This window comes from Staurois parvus, unplaced genomic scaffold, assembly GCF_062004578.1.
Source record: "Staurois parvus isolate SC_StPar_1 unplaced genomic scaffold, SC_StPar_1.0 ptg000475l, whole genome shotgun sequence".
In the NCBI taxonomy this organism is placed as follows: Eukaryota; Metazoa; Chordata; class Amphibia; order Anura; family Ranidae; genus Staurois; species Staurois parvus.
The window spans coordinates 8,129,391-8,149,161 of record NW_028318271.1 but is presented as its reverse complement, the minus strand read 5'-3'; the positions used below and the strand labels follow the sequence as shown (position 1 = coordinate 8,149,161).

At 39.7% G+C, this 19,771-nt stretch overlaps 1 protein-coding gene across 1 annotated transcript; it reads left to right on the top strand.

The window, feature by feature from the left end:
• The first annotated feature begins 849 nt into the window (after window positions 1-849).
• GRP (gastrin releasing peptide) lies at window positions 850-19,111 on the top strand. Its single transcript, XM_089689418.1, has 3 exons — window positions 850-1,285; window positions 8,609-8,853; window positions 18,757-19,111. The coding sequence occupies exons 1-3, from the start codon at window positions 1,120-1,122 to the stop codon at window positions 18,802-18,804; spliced, it is 459 nt and encodes a 152-aa protein (XP_089545544.1). The 5' UTR covers window positions 850-1,119; the 3' UTR covers window positions 18,805-19,111.
• Window positions 19,112-19,771: the final 660 nt, after the last annotated feature.

Sequence of the window (19,771 nt, the reverse complement as noted above, 5' to 3'; positions counted from 1 at the left end):
ATCAATGCCTTCTCCTCCCATGCTATTTGTTGACAACCCTTTACAAGTTAGCCCATAAAATGGGCATTTTTGATGTGGCAGATTCGACTCCTATTAGTTACAGTTCGGCATTCAAATTTCTTTGGAGTTCGCAAAACGTAACCCAGGGCAGTTCAGCTCATCTCTAATCTTAGATTATAAGCTCTTGAAGACAGAAAAGGATGTGAATGTACAATATGTAAAGTGCTGTATCAATACATAGAATAAATATTTAAAACTACCTTTAGGTTCCCATCTTATGAAAAAGCTCTTAATAAATATCTACCAACATCCAATGTTATATTAGTACCTTTCTGCAGAGTGCTCTACAAAGGCAATATTACATTGTAGAAATATTGACATACCTGACATTTGGCTCTGACAATAAGCAGAATGAAGAATGTGCGTAGAGATAGGGACTCGCTACATGCTATATGGGTTTCTTGCAAGTCATCTGGACTAATTTAATTACAAAATGTCATGTATCTATAGTATCACTTGTCAACTGTCCCCCTCATTCATTCACTGTTGAGCTGATTTTACGCACTCTGTGCAAACAGTGGTGATGAAGATTTGGTGAAAGGTGTGAGAATTAACACACTGGAGCTCCTAACAGGAAAGAAGCAGCAGAGGAAGATTTATTACTGGAAACAAATAGCAATGAGATTTGATTGACAAGGACTGCAGGTGATATTGGCATACATGACTCAGACAGAGTGTTGGTAGATACCAGGTCAATGGCTTGGTGAGGTCAGCAAGATACTTGTGGAGGAGGTGCCAGTCTGATGAATTCTGACAACAGACATCCCTCCTTCACTTATAAATGCTGCTGAGAGAGGAGGAGGTAGAAGAGTTGCACAGGATCCAGGGAGGAAAAAGGCTATCCACACTCCCAGTCTAGCCTCCCATAGACCACTGACAGCTCCTGTACACAGCATCAGCACCATAGACAGCTCAGCTCTCATCTTCAGCACCATAGACAGCTCAGCTCTCATCTTCAGCACCATAGACAGCTCAGCTCTCATCTTCAGCACCATAGACAGCACCCAGTGTCCAGCTCTCCAATTCAGCACCTTGGACAGCTCCCTCCCATAGAGTTCCATGATGGAAAGAGTTCTGATCTTCTGGAGATATCGCACCCCATTCTCTCTCATCCTCTGCTCTCTCATCCTCTTCAAGGTCCATTCAGAGGCTGCCCCTTCCCAACAGCACCCTGACCCAGCCACTCTCTCCAAAATGTCCCCCAGGGGTAGCCACTGGGCTGTAGGTAAGTGCCATTTCTTCTATTCTTAGGGCACACTGATCAAAGTTTTTGGGTCTGTCTGCGAAAGTTCTCATTTATCCAGGTCGTGGCATATCGTATTCAACTGGAGTTGGTCTGTACAACTCCAGTGTCCTGGGCTGCCTTTCTGAGCCTTAAGCTGGCCATACACTATACAATCTGATTGTATAAGCTCTGCACAATCTTCTTTACATTAGCGGCAGCCTTTTTCGTCCATCTGAAAAGTGATTGGCAGTGGATTGTATTTTTAGAGGGCAGCTGGGAGGCAATATTTTATCCCCTTAGTGCCTGTGTTAACCCTTAAAGGCCTGCACCACCATGCCACAAGAGTATGCGGTTGCAGTCGCGGCATGACCCAGTTCACTAGAATGGGTCACGTTCAGCAGAAGTACTGCCGACTGAACACTGGTGGTATAATGTTTGTCATACATGTGTACAACCCTGTTCAGCTGCTGTGTTGAGCTAAAGGGAATGGTCATGGGGAGTAAAACTGTAGCTCAACTGCCTATTCTGCTGCCCTATGGCTGCAAGTGCAGAAGAGCCCCAAAAATGATGAAGACTCTGAAAATGAGGATAAACCTAGACAACCAATTCAATTAGTCTCAAATCAGAAAGACCCTTGCACTACATAATTGATGGTGGGTCTAAAGAGAATTTTACATTTGGATTGTATCGTGTATGGTAAGTCTTAGTAACTGGCTGTCCCAAATTTTCAGGGACAGCTCTGGGTTTTTGCCACATGTCCCTGGAAATAGAAATCAAAGCAGGCACAAAGTACTAAACCTGTTTAGATTGATCACAATATATGTACTAAACCTATTGAGATTGATCGTCATAATATAAGTTCAGTCCGTTTTGTTCGGAATTGATGAATGACGCAACAGGGGAGATTTACTAAAACTGGAGCATGCAGAATCTGGTGCAGCTGTGCATGGTAACCAATCAGCTTCTAGGTTTTACTGTCCAAACTCAAATGAACAAGCTGAACTTAGAAGCTGATTGGTTAGTATGCACAGTTCCACCAGATTCTGTGTGCACCCATTTTAGTAAATCCCCCCAAGGTATGTTATCAATAATTCAATAAAATTATTCTGTGTAGAATTATTCAATTATGTATGGCCACCATAAAGCAGGTTGTACAGAAACTGTACAAATCAGGTTGTACCATGTATGGCCAGCTATAGACCATATTGAAGTTGACAGGCTTAGATCATCTCCTTAGTGAAGAAGAGTTCCTGCCCATCATCTTAAACTGTTGACATCTATGTATTAGGTATTTATTATGCAGAATGACAGCTCTATAACGAGATAATAAACTCAATTGTTGGACATATTGCTAAACAGAGGCAATGTTTGTGGTTAGTAAAATTATGATCACATTCAAGCTTGAGAAGACACAGCTCCATGAGGATTTTTATTTATTAATGTTGTTCCTATTTTTAGTATGGCTCCTTGACTACTGTGTCTTCAGGTTGTTTAGCAGGTGACCTTGTTGTATGTAGTGGCTGCCTACTCTGCATCTTTACACTGGAGGTCATTCTATACTCTGCAGCAAGATTGTGGGATCTGTGGTCCAATGTCTGTCAGTATTAATGGCAAGGTGCCTGTTTAATGGTGGCTATACTTGATTCAATAAATAATTATTTTTTTCCTGATTGATCTCTTCCAGTTAGGATAATCAATCTATATTCAACAATCTATATTAACGATATGCTCCTAAGTGGATTCTGATTGACAAGATACCATTTTAATTTATGGTGCAAATCACCAATCACATCTCTGTTTCAATCATTTAATCTCATAATCCGCTTAAAATACAGTCGTATTCATGATGATTAAAGTATCTTTCTGCTGCCCTTAATGCACACTGATCAATACTTTTCCACCCTGGCCAAAAGACCCAGTATGATCGGATCTAAAAAAAAAGTCTCAATTGCAAAGGATTTCATGTCTATTCAGTTATTTGTCGATTAGTTCCAAAATTGTACCATGTATTAAGGGGGAGATTAACTAAAACTGGAGCACTCACAATCTGGTGCTGCAGTGCATTGTAGCCAATCAGCTTCTAACTTCAGATTGTTCAGTTGAGCTTCTGCAATAAAACCTGGAAGCTGATTGGTTTCTATGCAGAGTTGCACCACATTTTGCACTCTCCAGTCTTACTAAATAATCCCCATTGATCGGATGATAAAATGGAAGCGTGTGTAGCCACCATAACACTGCTGCACCAACATGCTTCAAAGTGTGCAAAGTTGATATTGTATCCTTGAAAAGAAACAGTTACCTGTCATAGAATCAAAAATCCCAGCACATTGTTTTCATTGCACTGCACCAATAGATTATGTGAGTCTAGATTAGGGGCATCTCAGAGATGCTTCGACACTGGCAATGTACTCAGCACAGCAGCCATTCAGTTTAAATGTATTCCCAGTCTGTATAAAGGTCATTTCTGATTGGTTAGTGTGATGTAGAATACTTGGCAGAACATCATTATCATTGGCTCTTTTTGCCTTCAATTTTTTTTTTCGGTATTAGGGTTGTAAATGCAAAGCACATACTATGAGATTACATTTTTTTAATTGTTTAATTAATTATGGGCTTAAATAGAAATCAGGATAATGCACAGATCTAAAAGGTGCACTGCCATGTAAAAAAAACAATATATAAACAAAAAAAATTGTTCATTACCTATATGAGCCTGCTAGGTTATGTTTAAATAAAAACCAGATTTGAATAGTTCCAATCTATTACCTTGCTCATCAACCAATATTTCCATTGGAAAGGACTGTACGTTTACTAAATTTGCATAAAATAATAATTTTTTTTTGCAGAATTGGAATCTTCTTTAAGAGCAACTCCGCTTAAAACTAAGATTTAATTTTTGGGTGGCTATAGATTTTTTGTATGACTTGAAGCTTCCAATGACAAGGTTTCCCCACAGTGATCTCTTCCAGCTACCACTATGCCAAAAATAATATTGGACTCCTTAATTATTTGCTTACGTTCTGGGAGAGGACAATACCATAATTTAGATTTGTATTGGGCACATTCGCCTGGGATCAATGAAGGATATAAGTGAGCATGTGATTTGCAAGATATTTTGAGGTGGAATTCACTATTATTATTATTATTGCTATTCATTATATTATTATTATTATATTTAATAATATAATATTGTCTCCCTTTATTTTGTAAAGCGCTGAGCAAAATGTTGGCGCTATATAAATCCTGTATATTAATAATAATAATAATAATTATTATTATACAGGATTTATGTAGCGCCAACAGTTTGCTCAGCACTTTACAATATAAAGGTAGACAATACAGCAACAATACAGTTCAATGCAAGAGGGATAGGAGGGCCTGATCCTTGGAGCTTACACTCTAAGAGGTAATTCGCCTTTATTAAAATGTTATCTTGCAAGTCAGATGCAGTGCTAGACATTGCAAACAAGGCAAGATTGAAATTCAAATAACCAGCAAGACTTGAAATAAGTATCCTATTCACACCCTATACGTAATATGCTTGCCCTGCCCATTCCAAAAATATATTATTATTATTTATTATGTTTATTAATATATTGATTTTAAATACCAATTTTCGAATAATGCCAAGGGTTCAAGCCACAGCTATCTAACATGACATCCCATACATCATAAAGAAATGATAGCTGCTATCATTTGTTCATGATTGTAAATACCACTTGGGAAATTCCTGCTTTACAATGGCATAATATATCAGTAATGGCATATTTTCTACATTACCAAACCCATACCCTGAGAGGAATGACCAAAGTTCTCTATTTCCATACAAAACACAGTGATAATTGTATGGCACAGATTATGACATCGGTATAAACTGCAAATGAAACTTCCGAATGAAATGGAATTCAGCTGGCAGAATGATGCAAAGGCAAACAGTTCGGGGCATAAGCATTTTATACGACAGGATGATAAATAATATATTATGCTCAGCATTACAGACTGTAAGACTGAATTTACTAACCCCCCTCCTAAGGATGTGCAGCGCAGCAAGATTTATACTGTATTATCGCTGCCTTTAAAATAGATTGTATTGGAAGGAATAAGATGTCATTGTAAATTCTCATGAAGAAATTGCAAAATGTAGTAATTCAAGTTATTTTTTTATAATAATGACAATACTTACATTACTGGTATAGGCGCTTTTTAACCAGATATTTTATATTGAAAAATCAAGTTTTGTATACAATTTAGCAACATGATATACATGTATACCTTGAGATCCCCAAAGAAGCTGACTATAATGTAGCAAAAAATTCGTAACATTTTATTAACGGGTCCTTTTCTTTATTGGCTTTCCAGTTATTATTAATGACCCTTTAGTTGTTGTATTGATATATTTTAGTTGTATTGATACATTGCAAGGATAGCGGAGCTCCGATTTTTACTGGATACTTAATAATACCCCGAGTAATGCAGAACAAAAGAGAGTTTTATTGCTTCGTGTATATGTTTCTGTTGTTACATAACACTTCTGATATAATGTAATTAAAACTAAAAACACACATTACAAGAAAATTTGGATGAAAATTGTGCTTCTCCTACAAAGGTGCTTCTAAAATCCCCATAAACTTAGCAAGATAATGTAAAAATGGTAAAAAAAAAACATTAAAAAGGAGAGAAGAAAAAATCGGTATATATATATATCGGTTTTCAGCATCGTCTTTGGAATTCTCTCATGTGAAAGTGTTCAAATTCATTAATATATTTTATAATTTAAAAAGTAATTGAAAAATTATAAACATATTCTAAAATAAAACACGTTCATGTTTAATAATGTCAGATGTCAGTTAAAACAAAAATTGGACATTATTGCGTCTTATTCAATGAATTTTAAAACACATATATTAAATTGCTACCATGGGCACTGATACATTGAAATAAACACCGTATCTAATAAAACTGTCCCACTATAGGGGATAAAAAGTAATATCATATATATATATATATGATATATATTGCTATATATAGAATATGTAGCAATTTATGTATAGTAATTGTACTTGAGTGGATAGTTGTGGTGATTGTATTTCCCAAGTGGCTCTGTAGAAATGAGATAGGTTAATATAATCTCATTGGAATTTATTAACACAGAATATGCTGTGTGCAAAATCATTATGTCCACTAAATTCAATTATATATGTATATATATATATATATATATACATATATACACACATTTTATATATATATATATATATATATATATATATATATATATATGTGTTATTTTAATAGAAACTCCTGGAAGATTTTGAACAAGTAGGATTCTGTTTTCAGTTTTTAAATCAACGGTCAACTTTTAAAAAAATAATGTGAAAGGAAAGGATAATTATAAAAAAAATGTCTATGTGAGATCTTTTTAGTACCTAATTTTTATATCTTAATACTCATGATGGGGAAACAAGGGTTGGAATTCATATTATTATATGGTTTATGACTGTCTCACTCATTGCAAGAGAGCTCATTTTCATCATGCTTTAAGGAGCAGCTCCACTTTTTTTCTAATCTGTTTATACCAGCTATCCTTAAGCCATTCATTTTTTTTTATATGCCAATATGAATATTAACATGGACAAACGATTTATCTACCCTTACCACCAGCCACACATGCTGCCCCATTTTGTCAGTCTCTGTTCTGGTTTCAAAATTTAAGATGAATTGAAAACTTTTTAAATCATGATGAATTGAATTCCAATTGAACTTTAATCTAAGATTAATTGAAAATATTGCCTTCAAAACAACTCACAACCTCCACCATTTCAGATCTTGTCAAAAATGTTCTTTAAACCACCCTCTTCGGTCTGATCTTCACTGATCATCGTATATACTCTCACTTCTAACATCTGTCTTTGCAAGATTTTAAAGTTTCTTTCCAGCAACCACTGAGCTTTTTCCTTCCCAATCTTAACGTTTCCCCATCTTTAAAGGGGACCTCAAAATCCACCTCACAAATATTGCCTGCCAATCATGTTTCTATTCAAGCAACTAATTATGAATCCCTATGCTTACTAATAAACCCTCATGCCTTCCAGCCACAGCATTCTCTTTTATTCATGTGTTTCGAGTGTTCCCCACTTTTTAAAGTATTGGCATGGGTCCTTTTCTCTTCTTTCTTGCTCTGTCTTATCTGTTCTTTTTTTTTTAATTTGCAATTTACTTACTACTGGATAATATGTCAATGCATTAGAAATAGAGAATATTAGCAATAATAAAAATATTATTATGACAATACTATCAAATAGAATATATACATCAAAGATGTCTGAGCAACACATACACTCATCGGTCACTTTATTAGGTACAATTGCTTGGTAACACAAATTGCTAATCAGCCAATCACATGGCAGCAACTCAATGCATTTAGACATATAGATGTGAAGACGACTTACTGAGGTTCAAACAGAGCATCAGAATGGGGAAGAAAGGGGATTTAAGTTACTTTGAACGTGGCATGGTTGTTGGTGCCAGACGGGCTTGTCTGAGTGTTTCAAAAACTGCTGACCTACTGGGATTTTAATGCACAACCATATCTAGGGTTTACAGAGAATGGTCCAAAAAAGAGAAAATATCCAATGAGCAGCAGTTTTTTGGACGGAAATGCCTTGTTGATGTCAGAGGTCAGAGGAAAATAGGCGGATTGGTTGCTGCGACATTCAGATGGTAGAGTAAGAATTTGGTATAAACAACATGAAAGCATGGATCTATCAACGGTTCAGGCTGCTGGTGTAATGGTGAGGGGGATATTTTCTTGGCACTAGCAAGGTGTACCTAATAAAGTGGCAGGTGAGTGTAGATAACTGCACCCAATACACCAGGATATTGCACTAAGCAAAGTCTTCTGAAATGTACAGAAACTGAGAGCACAATTCTCTTTCACTTTAGTCCCAATTCCACCTAAAAGGGACATTCAGGACTTAAATGAATGACCTGATGAATGTTACATCTCTTGGCGACTCATATGGCAAGGTAGCACAACTATTTATTTATTCTACATTTTAGGGAACCTATCTTAGATGCCATCATTTGTTTATGTAATGGTGCAGAGGTTGGGTTGAACTTTGTGTGGAAACATTCCCAGAAATACATTAGAAGCATTACATTTCAATTTGCTAGCAACCACACCAAACTGAAATATCCATTTGGATCAGAGCTAAACTACAGTTGAATAAAATATTTTCTATTACCTAACTAAATATAAATTGAAGGTGTTGTTATCACATTTTTACAGGCTTGTTTTTCTTGTATTTTTTTTTTCTCCTCTAGGGCACTTAATGGGCAAAAAGAGTATAGAAGAATATCCATATCTGTATGATGGAGGGGAGAGAACTTCAGCAACTGGGTACTTGGAAGGGGATAAGCCAATGAATGCAGCTCAGTGGAAAGAAGCTCTCCTTACCTTATTGAGAATGATAGAGTCAAGTGACAACAGAATTTCCCAGCCGATGAGAGATGCAAACCCTTTTAACAGGAAGAGTTATGATTCCGAAGACAATGTTAACTACAAAGAGGTAAAAGTTTCCTTGTATTTTGACTTAAAGTAAATGCATGGGGGTTGATTTACTAAAACTGGAGAGTGCAAATTTTCACCTGATTTCTTCGCCAGGAACAATAGCACCACTATCAACCCATCCCTGCATGCCAGGGTGCTAGGGGTAACTATGGATTCTAAACTATCCTTTCAGGCCCACATCCAATCCCTGTCCAAGTCATGCTGCCTCAACCTCTGTAACATCTCCAGAATACGCCCTTTTCTAACCAATGATACCACAAAGCTTCTAATTCACTCCCTGGTTATCTCTCACCTTGACTACTGCAACTCCCTCCCCATTGGTTTACCTTTACATAGGCTATCCCCCCTCCAGTCCATCATGAATGCTGATGCCAGACTCATCCACCTTACCAACCGTTCAGTGTCTGCTACCCTTCTCTGCCAATCCCTCCACTGGCTTCCACCCACCCAACGAATAAAATTCAAAATACTTACAAAGCAATCCTCCCAAGACCTCCTGCTCTCTAGTTCCCATGCCACCTCCTCCCATTCTCACCTTCAGGACTTCTCCCAAGCTTCTGCCATTCTATGGAACTACCTACCCTAATCTGTCCGGTGATCTCTTAATCTATCCACCTTTAGACGATCTCTGACAACCTTTTTCTTTAAAGAATCCTGCTTCTAACTAGTAAACCTGTTATTTCCTCCATCAGCTCATCCCCCACAGCTATTACCTTTTGTATCACTTGACCCTTCCTCCTAGATTGTAAGCTTTAACAAGCCAGGTCCTCTGTTTCCTCTTGTACCAAATTGTATTGTAGCTGCACCATCTGCCTTCATTTTGTAAAGCGCTGCACAAAATGCGCTATATAAATCCTGTATAATAATAATAATACCAGGCAGAGCTGCACCAGATTTTGCACTCTCCGGTTTTAGTAAATCAACCTTATGGGTCCACTTCTTTGCCAACTCCTCTGGTGGTTTATACTCACCTTTAACACTTTCCTCTACCACCCCATTCCCCAGCAGAGCATAGTGAAGTATTGAGCTCCTAATAGATTTGGTGATCAGAGCTTGCACAGGCTACCCCCCAGGAACAATATTAATATGTACCCTTGAAACATAAACTGTTGGCATGTGGTAGGAAAACTAATTTTTAACCTGAAAAAGTAAAAAGGGGAGCATACCATGTATGGCTGGAAAAATTATGAGACAGTAGAAAAAAAATACTGGAAATACATAGAGCATATATAGAAGGGAGAGACACAGTAAAAAAAATCTGTGAATCGATTGTGTAAAAATCAAGGGAATAGGACCATGGGGTGTTCACTGTGCTGCACTATTAATATTCCTTTCTCAGTGAAAGAAATAATCATTGCACAGTGGCTTAGTGGTTAGCATGTTTGCCTTGCAGTAAGAGGGTCATGGGTTCAATTCCTGACCATGGTGCCTCCTGCATGGAGTTTGCATGTTCTCCCTGTGATTGTGTGGGTTTCCTCTGGGTACTCTGGTTTCCTCCCACACTCCAAAGACATGCTGGTAGGTTAATTGGATCCTGTCTAAATTGGCCCTAATATGTGTATGTATGAATGTAACTTAGGGACCTTAGATTGTACGCCCCTTGAAGGTTAGGGACTGATGTGAATGTTCAATATGTGTTAAGCGCTGTGTAAATTGACAGCGCTATATAAGTACCTGAAATAAAAAAATAAATTGCAAAAATGATTCTAAAATAAATATGTCTCTGTAATAATCTGCATCCACACAGCTGCAAAACAGACATGTTTATAAAAATACATTGGGGGGGAATTACTAAAACTGGAGAGTGCAAAATCTGGTGCAGCTGTGCATGGTAGCCAATCAGCTTCTAACTTCAGCTTGTTTAGTTAAGCTTTGGCAATAAAACCTGGAAGCTGATTGGTTTATAGGCAGAGCTGCCCAAGATTTTGCACTCTCCAGATTTAATAAATCAACCCCAGTGTGAGTCCAAATTTATACAGTCATCAAATTACTTTTTTACTACATACAAGCTGTTTAATAAGTGCTATATGTATAGCAGGCCACAACTTTGAACAGCCATCTAGACAGAGCCTTGGTTCACATCCATGCGGTGCGGTAAATCGCATGTGATTCGCACAGGAACCACACCGCATTCCTCTGCAAATCACATGCGATTTGTGTGCGGTGCACTTGGAACCTTACATTTTGTATGGCTCTATTCCCACCGCTCCTGCACCAAAAACGTACAGGACCCTTTTTTTGGTCTACACTAGAATCAGATCGCATGGATATTCACACGTATGCGATCCGATTCTGCACATCGCACTGCATTTTGTGGACCACTTTCGGGATGTTGTTAACTTAACATAAACACCCCCAGCAGTTCGCATGAACGGGGAGCGATTATGATTTGGTGTGGAATTCACACTGAAAACGCTGCAAATTCTGCACCTCATCAGTGTGAACCAGGGCTAAAGATGGTCTTAGTTATAAGATGATTGTCACAAAATTTGGAAAATTATTCTGGACATGTTTGGATAGGTTAAGGCTCGGATCATCTCAGATCATGATTTCACACCCCAGGGTTAAGTCTTCATGTGTTCTCTCCTTCTCTATTCATCAGCACCATAAACATGGAACTCTATGCTCAGGTGACCTGAGCGTTCATGCTTATGTTATAGGCAGCCAATAGACAAGTCTCTGGTGACTCATTCCTGCATATTTATCCCTCAATTTGTGTATAATATGTATGCTTGCCCTAGACAAAGTTTTATCCACTCACACTATTTTAAATCCATGTTGTGTATTTTTAACATGGCCCATTAATAAAAAACCATTGATACCAACAATTATCTGCTGAAATCACAGATTGCATGAGGGCTGCATTGGTGCATGTGTATCTTTGTAGAATTTTTTATGCTGTCCCTCAGATGATATGGGGATTAGATAGACCAGGACTGTTTTAATAATAATAACAATAGTAATACAATTGTAAAATAAAAAAAAAATCACTAAGCACTTTTTATTCAAAATATCATGACATGACCCTATTATTACTTTAGAAAAAATAGCAATTGTTCCTGTGAAAAAGAAAACAAAAATTCATGCAATACAGAACCATTCACAAGGATCACTATCATCCACAAGGCAACCCAGGAAGGAACCTAGGGCCTGGTGGGTGTATGGGAGACCCAACTACAACCTTCATGGTCAAGTTACATTGGTGGTCAGTGGGAAAAATGCCCTTCTAAATTGGTGGTCAGCAGAGAAAATTGCTCTTGTACTGTCAATCAGTGTAATACCCCTCTTCATCCGGGGGTCAGGGAGAAGAGTGACATGTTAGGTTGGCCATACACTATGTGAACTTTGTTTCCAAATGAATCAGCCAATATTCACTATGTTGGTGGCCGTGTTGACCCCCTTCTACCCTACATCTTTCAATTGATTAAATTAAGGTTGTGAGTAAGGTTACGGCAGGTATTATTTTGAACCACTTTAAGACCAATGATTATTCTGACACTTTTTGTTTACATGTAAAGGTCAGTATTTTTTTTAGTAAAAAAATTACTTAGAACCCCCAAACATTACATATTTTTTTATCAGAGGCCCTGGAGAATAAAATGGTGGGTGTTGCAATTTTTTTTATTTCGGTTTCTAATACCATTATTATTATTATTATTATTACATCGAGTTTATATAGCGCCAAAGGGTTTGCTCAGCGCTGTACAATAGGGGGGGGGGGGACAATACATGGCACAGTACAACAATAACAAACAACGTACGAGGGGTAAGAGGGCCCTACTCTTTCGAGCTTACAATCTAGGAGGGAGGGGGTAATGGTACAGTAGGAAGTGGCTGAGGGGAATGAAGTGGTGGGAGGAATGTGGGAGAATGGCCGTTAGGTGAGGGTGGGGTAGGCTTCCCTGAAGAGATGGGTTTTGATGGAGCGCCTGAATGTGAGGAGGGAAGGCGACAGTCTGATGGATTGGGGCAGTGAGTTCCAGAGGATGGGGGAGGAAAACCATAGAGATGATCAGGGAAGATCTGGTCCCCAACCACCTCTATGGTAAGCCGGCAGAACTTCTGGCTTCAGTGCCATGCTCCCAGCTGGGATAGGAGAGCCTGGGAGGCTCCAGAGGGTTGTAAAACCAATATAGCAGCATCGGCCTGGTTTAGGCTTCCAAACTGGTGGCATACATGTACGTTAGCCGGTCTGGAAGTGGTTTATGATGCTAATATCAAGAACAAGGAGACATGACCTCAAACTAGCAGGAGAAAAGCTCAAAACTAATTTAAAAGCAGTTGATGCTTTGAATTGGTTTCTAAGAGAGGTAGTATGTCAGTAAAAGGTACGTAGATTCAAACATGCTTGGGATAAACATAGATCTATACACAGCCCAAAAAGTTATTTAAAAAAATGGGGCAGACTCAATGGATCTTCTTCTGCCTTCACTCTTCTGTGTTTCCTTTATGTTTCTATATTTGTAAAGAAATTACAGATTTCCTTTAAATCTGTAAACCATTATCTGATTTGTCAATAAACAAATATTATCTTTAGCATGTCACCCTGTTTGTGTCACCTCTTAGGAGGCTCTTAGGTTTCTGGAGCACAATGGGAAACGTAAGTTAGATTACAACCCCAAAATTCAATTAGATACATTTAAGGTATTTAGTGGGCTCCCTGTCTGGGTGGGCTTTAGCCATTTTTTACCCCTTTAATAAAAGGGGTGCCGATAAACCAGGGAGTAGATAGCATACTGCAACTCCAACTATACCTTTACCTTTACTGATTCCCCCAGTGGATTCCTTTGCCATGGTGGATCCAGACTAAACGACTGTGTTTGTATAACCAAACCATTTTCTTTTTTTTCCAAATTGGATAGAGTAGGGATGGGTTAAAGGAAATGAAAGAAAATCTCCCCAAAATAAAACCAAATCCAATCTTGATAAGTTGTCACCAGAACATCTTTATCTATTGGATGTTTTATCTTCAGCTCTTGCTCTGGTAACAGCTCGAACATGTGATATTTTCCCAATTTTCCATTCTGTCCAGGTAATAATGGGCAACCAAACACATGCCCTTTCTTTGTGTACACTTTAACATTATAGCCTACATCAAAGCCCCCCCAAAAATGTGTCTATTCCCTATAGAGACTCTACAAGTACAGGAAAATACCTGCTGATCAGCCAGGATATGCTCTCAGCTCTTAATTTCTTATTGTAAGCTAAAAACACAGCATTTTTGAAACTACTCAGTTTTCTTTTACAAAATGACTCAATACATCCCAATGACATTTCTCCAAAGTTCTAAGTACTAAGGTGTCCGTTTATGAAACTGTGATCAGCGGCGATCCTGAGGATCGTTGCTGATCTCAGAACATTAGTGGTTTATGAAACAGAGATAACCAGTGGAGAAAATCTTCTCTGCTGATCATCTCTGCACACAGAATTTATCATTGAGAGAAACAGAAATGTCCATTGTATGAAGGAGTGATGTCAGCCTTTCACCTGCAATCTGTGTGAAAATCCTCCCTCCCAGATTCTCCATCCCAGAGGTGGAGAATCGGAGAGAGAAGAGTGAATCCTGGGAGAAATGAAGAGGAAGGAGGAAGATTATTGACTTCCTTCTTCCTCAATCAGAGCCCCCAAGACAGTGGAAAAGCCCCCTGCCTTTCACAACCTCCCGATGGGGTAGAGCAAGTTAGAAACACAATATATCTGTGTATATCTGTGTGTATGCAGTGTAGGGAGGTACTGCGTGTTCTCCTCTGAAAGAGCCGCCAACAAAGCATTGGTCATTTACCGCTGCCTAATAAACTGTGTTTGACTGATCTCTTAATGTAATCTCACTATATCTCCTGAGAAAACAGTAACAGCAGCCGTTTTCTAGAGTTCTTGTAGATCGCTTCACTCCTCATTAGGAGAAACAATCCACACTGATTCATAAACAGGCAGCCAGAGAAGAACTGTCTCCTCTGAGAATGTCAGAGAACTGAGCCGTGGTCATTTACCGCTGCATAATAAATGGACACCTAAGTTGTAGTTCCCAAGGTAAGAACTAGAAGGACTAAACAGACTCTTTGAAATTCAACAGGTTATTTGCATTTAAAAAAACAGATATAATAAAATGTATTTACCGGATAAAAATTGACTAAATAAGATACATTCATTGTTAGGGTTTACATGTAATTTATCCATGAACGATGACGGTGGCTAGAGACGTGTGCATTCTCTGACCACTCTCAGGCATTAGGATCGGCTGCAGCATTATGAACCAGTATGCCCCTTTTTAACAGTCGCTGCCAGCACTGCCTAATTACAAAATTAGTAAAGGGATATCAGGAAAAAGACAGTGATCCATTGAGTCTGCCCTTTTTTTTTCGCTGAAGTCTTTTTTTTTTATTTTCCATTTTTGTTAATTTTTTTTGTCTTAGTATAGATTTGTGTTTGTCCCAAACATGAATCTTTGAATCCACTTACTATTGACCGACTCACTACCTCTGCTGGAAGTCTATTCCAAGCGTCAACTACTCTTTTGGTAAAATAATACTTTCTGACATTAGTTATGAATTTTCCACCAGTTAGTTTGAGGTCATGTCCCCGTGTTCTTGATCGTGGCTTCATTTTAAAAATCCTGCCCTCCTGAACTTATTCACCCCCTTGATGTATTTAAAGGCTTTAATTATGTCTCCCATTTCCCTTCTTCCCTCCAAACTGTACATGTTGAGTTCCTGAAGTTGCTCTTGATATGTTTTATCTCCAAGACCTTTCACCATTTTTGTTGCCCACGTCTGGACTCGTTCTATCTTATCATTATCTTTTTGTAAGTGAGGTTTTCAAAACTGGACACAGCAGGGGTGGACTGACAACTCATGGGGCCCCCGGGCAATAGGGGATCATGGGGCCCCTGTGTCCCTGCCCAAACTCAAAAAAGCCTATGAAAAAGGTACCAGGGGCATCTCATGGGGCCCCCTACTGACTCCAAGCCCTCGGGCAGTGCCCGAGTTTCCAAATGGTCAGTCCGCCCCTGGGACACAGTATTCTAAATGAGGTCTAACTAAAGATCTATATCAGGAATCAGGATCTCTTTCCTGCTGGTGACCCCTCTAGTGATGCATACAAGAATTCTATTTGCTTTTCCCAATGTCTGGGAACACTGTTTGCTCATTTTGCAATCATCTGAAAAAAGTATGGCAAGGGTAAGAACCTAGGTCAGGTGTTAACTCTGTCTGTTTCCCAATTAGTAAGGTTTTCCCTCATTTCCTCTTCTGTCTGACACCCATCACCTCAACAGAATGTGAAGGACCATCTTCCCATTGGGAAAACAGAAATAAAAACTTAACAGAGGTTCTCTTTACAACCCTCCACACATAGCAGTGAAACAGTGGCATCACTATGGGGGTGCGGGGGATGTGGACAGCACCTGGGTGACACCAGCCAGAGGAGTGACACCCATAGGCGTGCGCATGGGGTGTGCCAAGCAGGGGCGCACTAGTGTGGGCACTCCCTGCATCTCTTGGTTGACTGGGGCACTTCCCCACATATGTTGATGTTCTGGGAGCAGGCAGAGCCTGGGGATAACAGAGAGGATTGGAGACTCTGGAACTGGCTGATGTCACTTTGGAGATCAGGTAAGTCACAACCCCTATCCCCCTCCAGGGGAAACAACCTCCCCCTTCCACTGAGATCCTACCTCTCTATAACGCACTAGTGATGTCTGAACCCCCCTATCTGGCAAATTCCACTCCAACCCCTATAGGTTTACCCTTTCAGATCTCCCGACTCCTTCCTTCCACCCCCCCTTCTCCAGGGGAAAATATGGACTGCCCCTTGCTGAGGTGATTGTAGGGGGTAATAGAGATGTTGGGTGCTTAGCATTGAGTGGTGGAGTTAGTGATATGTGGTTATTTTGTGTAGATTAGGTTACAGAAACCGGATCAATTTGGGTGGTGGGAATACAAGGGGTGGGGTCAGCAAGGTGTACAGTATATATTTAAGGGGAGGAGTGTATGCTTAGAAAATTACAGTGCAGGGTAGATTAGACAGGATGGGGTGGATAGGGTTAAATGGAATGGGGGGATAGGTTTAGCTAGTTAGGATGGAGTAGGTAGAGGTAGCATACCTCCTAACCATCCTAGATTCGGCAGAACCTTCCCGAGATTTAAATTGATTCCCAACATCCTGCAAATTTGGGCTAAATCCCTGAGGTGGAGGAGGATTGAGAATTGGGGGAGGGATTTGCCTGGGAGGGGAATTGAGGATTTTTCCTGAGTGGGGGTGCCCTTTTTTTATGGCACCAGGTGACACAAACCCTAGTGACGCCACTGCAATGAAAAATGTGTTTGTTCCTTTTGAGTTTTTGTTTTGTCACCCCCTCCACCCGAGTAGTTATTTGGCTGTAATGAATAAGAATCATAGAAATGTACCTACATATAAAAAAAACTTTTGAAAGGAGCCAAAGGGTCTCCTACACAATGGTCAGTTTGGACACATGCCAACTAAAGAAATAAGACCAAGGAAAAACATTTGTACACATACACTATATTGCCAAAAGTATTGGTCGGCCTGCCTTTACAAGCACATGAACTTTAATGGCATCTCAGTCTTTGTCCGTAGGGTTCAGTATTGAGTTGGCCCCGCCCTTTGCAGCTATAACAGCTTCAACTCTTCTGGGAAGGCTATCCACAAGGTTTAGGAGGGTGTCTATGGGAAGGTTTGACCATTCTTCCAAAAGCACAATTGTGAGGTCAGGCACTGATGTCAGACGAGAAGGCCTGGCTCGCAGTCTCCACTCTAATTCATCTCAAAGGTGTTCTATTGGGTCGAGGTCAAAACCTTGATTGTGTACTGGTGCACAGTCATGTTGGAACAGGAGGGGTCATCCACAAACTGTTCCCACAAAGTTGGGAGCATGAAATTTACCAAAATATCTTAGTATGCTAACGCCTTAAGAGTTCCCTTCACTGGAACTAAGGGGCCAAGCCCAACCTCTGAAAAACAAACCCACATCATAATCCCCCCTGCACCAAACTTTACACTTGGCACAACGCAGTTAGGCAAGTACCGTTCTCCAGCAACCACCAAATACAGACACATCCATCAGATTACCAGACAGAGAATTGTGATTCATCACTCCTGGGAACACGTCTCTACTGTTCTAGAGTCCAGTGGCGGCGTGCTTTACACCACTGCAGCCAATGCTTTGCATTGCACTTGGTGATGTAAGGCTTGGATACAGCTGCTCAGCCATGGAAACCCATTCCATGAAGCTCTCTACACACTGTTGTTGTGCTAATCTGAAGGCCACATGAAGACTCTGCAGACAGTTGGTGACTTCTGCGCACTGTGAGCTTTAGCATGCGCTGACCCCGCTCTGTCATTTTATGTGGCCTACCAATTCCTGGCTGAGCTGCTGTTGTTCCCAGTTGCTTCCATTCATAATACCACTAACAGTTGACTGTGCAATATTTAGTAGCCAGGAAATGTCACGGATCTACTTGTTGCACAGGTGGCAACCTATCACGGTACCACACTTGGAGTCACTGAGCTCCTGAGAGCGACCCATTCTTTCACAAATGTTTGTAGAAGCAGTCTGCATGCCTAGGTGCTTGATTGTATACACCTGTGGCCATAGAAGTGATTGGAACACTTGAATCCAATGATTTGGAGGGCTGGCCCAATACTTTTGGTAATATAATCTATGTCTTCATTCATGTTCCATGCAAAACAATGTTAACAATAAGAATGGAAATAGGTTCTCCTTAGATTATCGATTCGATTTTGTGCCATTTGCCAGAATAGTATTTTAGTTTGTCTTGTGATTCAATCTGGTGTATTTTGTGAATGTAATAGTTAGATAACTTGGTTTCATACTAGCAGTTCGTCATTGCCTCAGAACTAAACATTTTCTCTTCATTTCTAGATGCTGGATTACCTGTACCAAATGATGAAGGACAATGCCCAAAGCTGAGACTCTGGATGGATGGCACAGTTTATATCATGGAGGAGCTTCTAATCCACAAGCATTTGATTGTCCTGGATAAATGAGATTTTATTTATGTAAACAATATTTTATGTAAATTATATAAGTTCCCTTGTTACAATCTTTCCAACCTCCATAGTTCCAAAGTACGGACTTACTGGCCTGTTCTGTAAATAATGGTTGAAGGAGGGTCTTCCAACTACATGATTATATTTTAGCACCTCTCTGGCAGTTTCATTCCTTTTAGTTTGTAGACACAAAATATTTTGACATTCACAATAAAAATACAAATAAATGTGTTGTGGAGTCTTTAATTACTTGTTCTGACCAAATGAAGCCCTACCAACACAACATTTTGAAAAAAACAATTATGCGGTGTATCCATTCTCAACCAGGGTTCCATGGGATCCTATGGTTCCTCCAAGCTTTCTAGCAGTTCCTTGAGCTGTGGCTGAATGACCTCCCATGTGATGGTGCTTGTATAGTTTGGGGGCCATCGTTACTTGTCATAGCCAGTATATGGGTGCACTAATGATCCTTTTAACTGTCAGTAAGGGGGACATTCTGATCACCACTGCAAGGGAAGCGTTGTTTCCACTGACCGCCAATATAAAAGGAATTCATCCCACTGACCTGCAATGAAGTGATTTTAGCAGGGGTTCTCTGAGATCTAAAAACTATTTCAGTTGTATCTGTATCTGTAATAATAGATGTCCAGAGAACCTCCCCCCCACATCAGATGTCAAGAGCCCCCTTTTCCCGCCATCAGGAGTCAAGAGTTCCCCACCTTCCCTTACATCACAGTGATCCCCCCTTACCTTTTGTTGCTGCCAGGAAGAAGCTGGGGTGGAGTTGAGAAGCAGAAAGTGTAAGGTCTTGAGGAGGATCAGAGGATGGGCTGGAGTCAGCAGCACAAATCTGCTGAATGCTGAGACCAGGGGAGGCAGAGATGAGA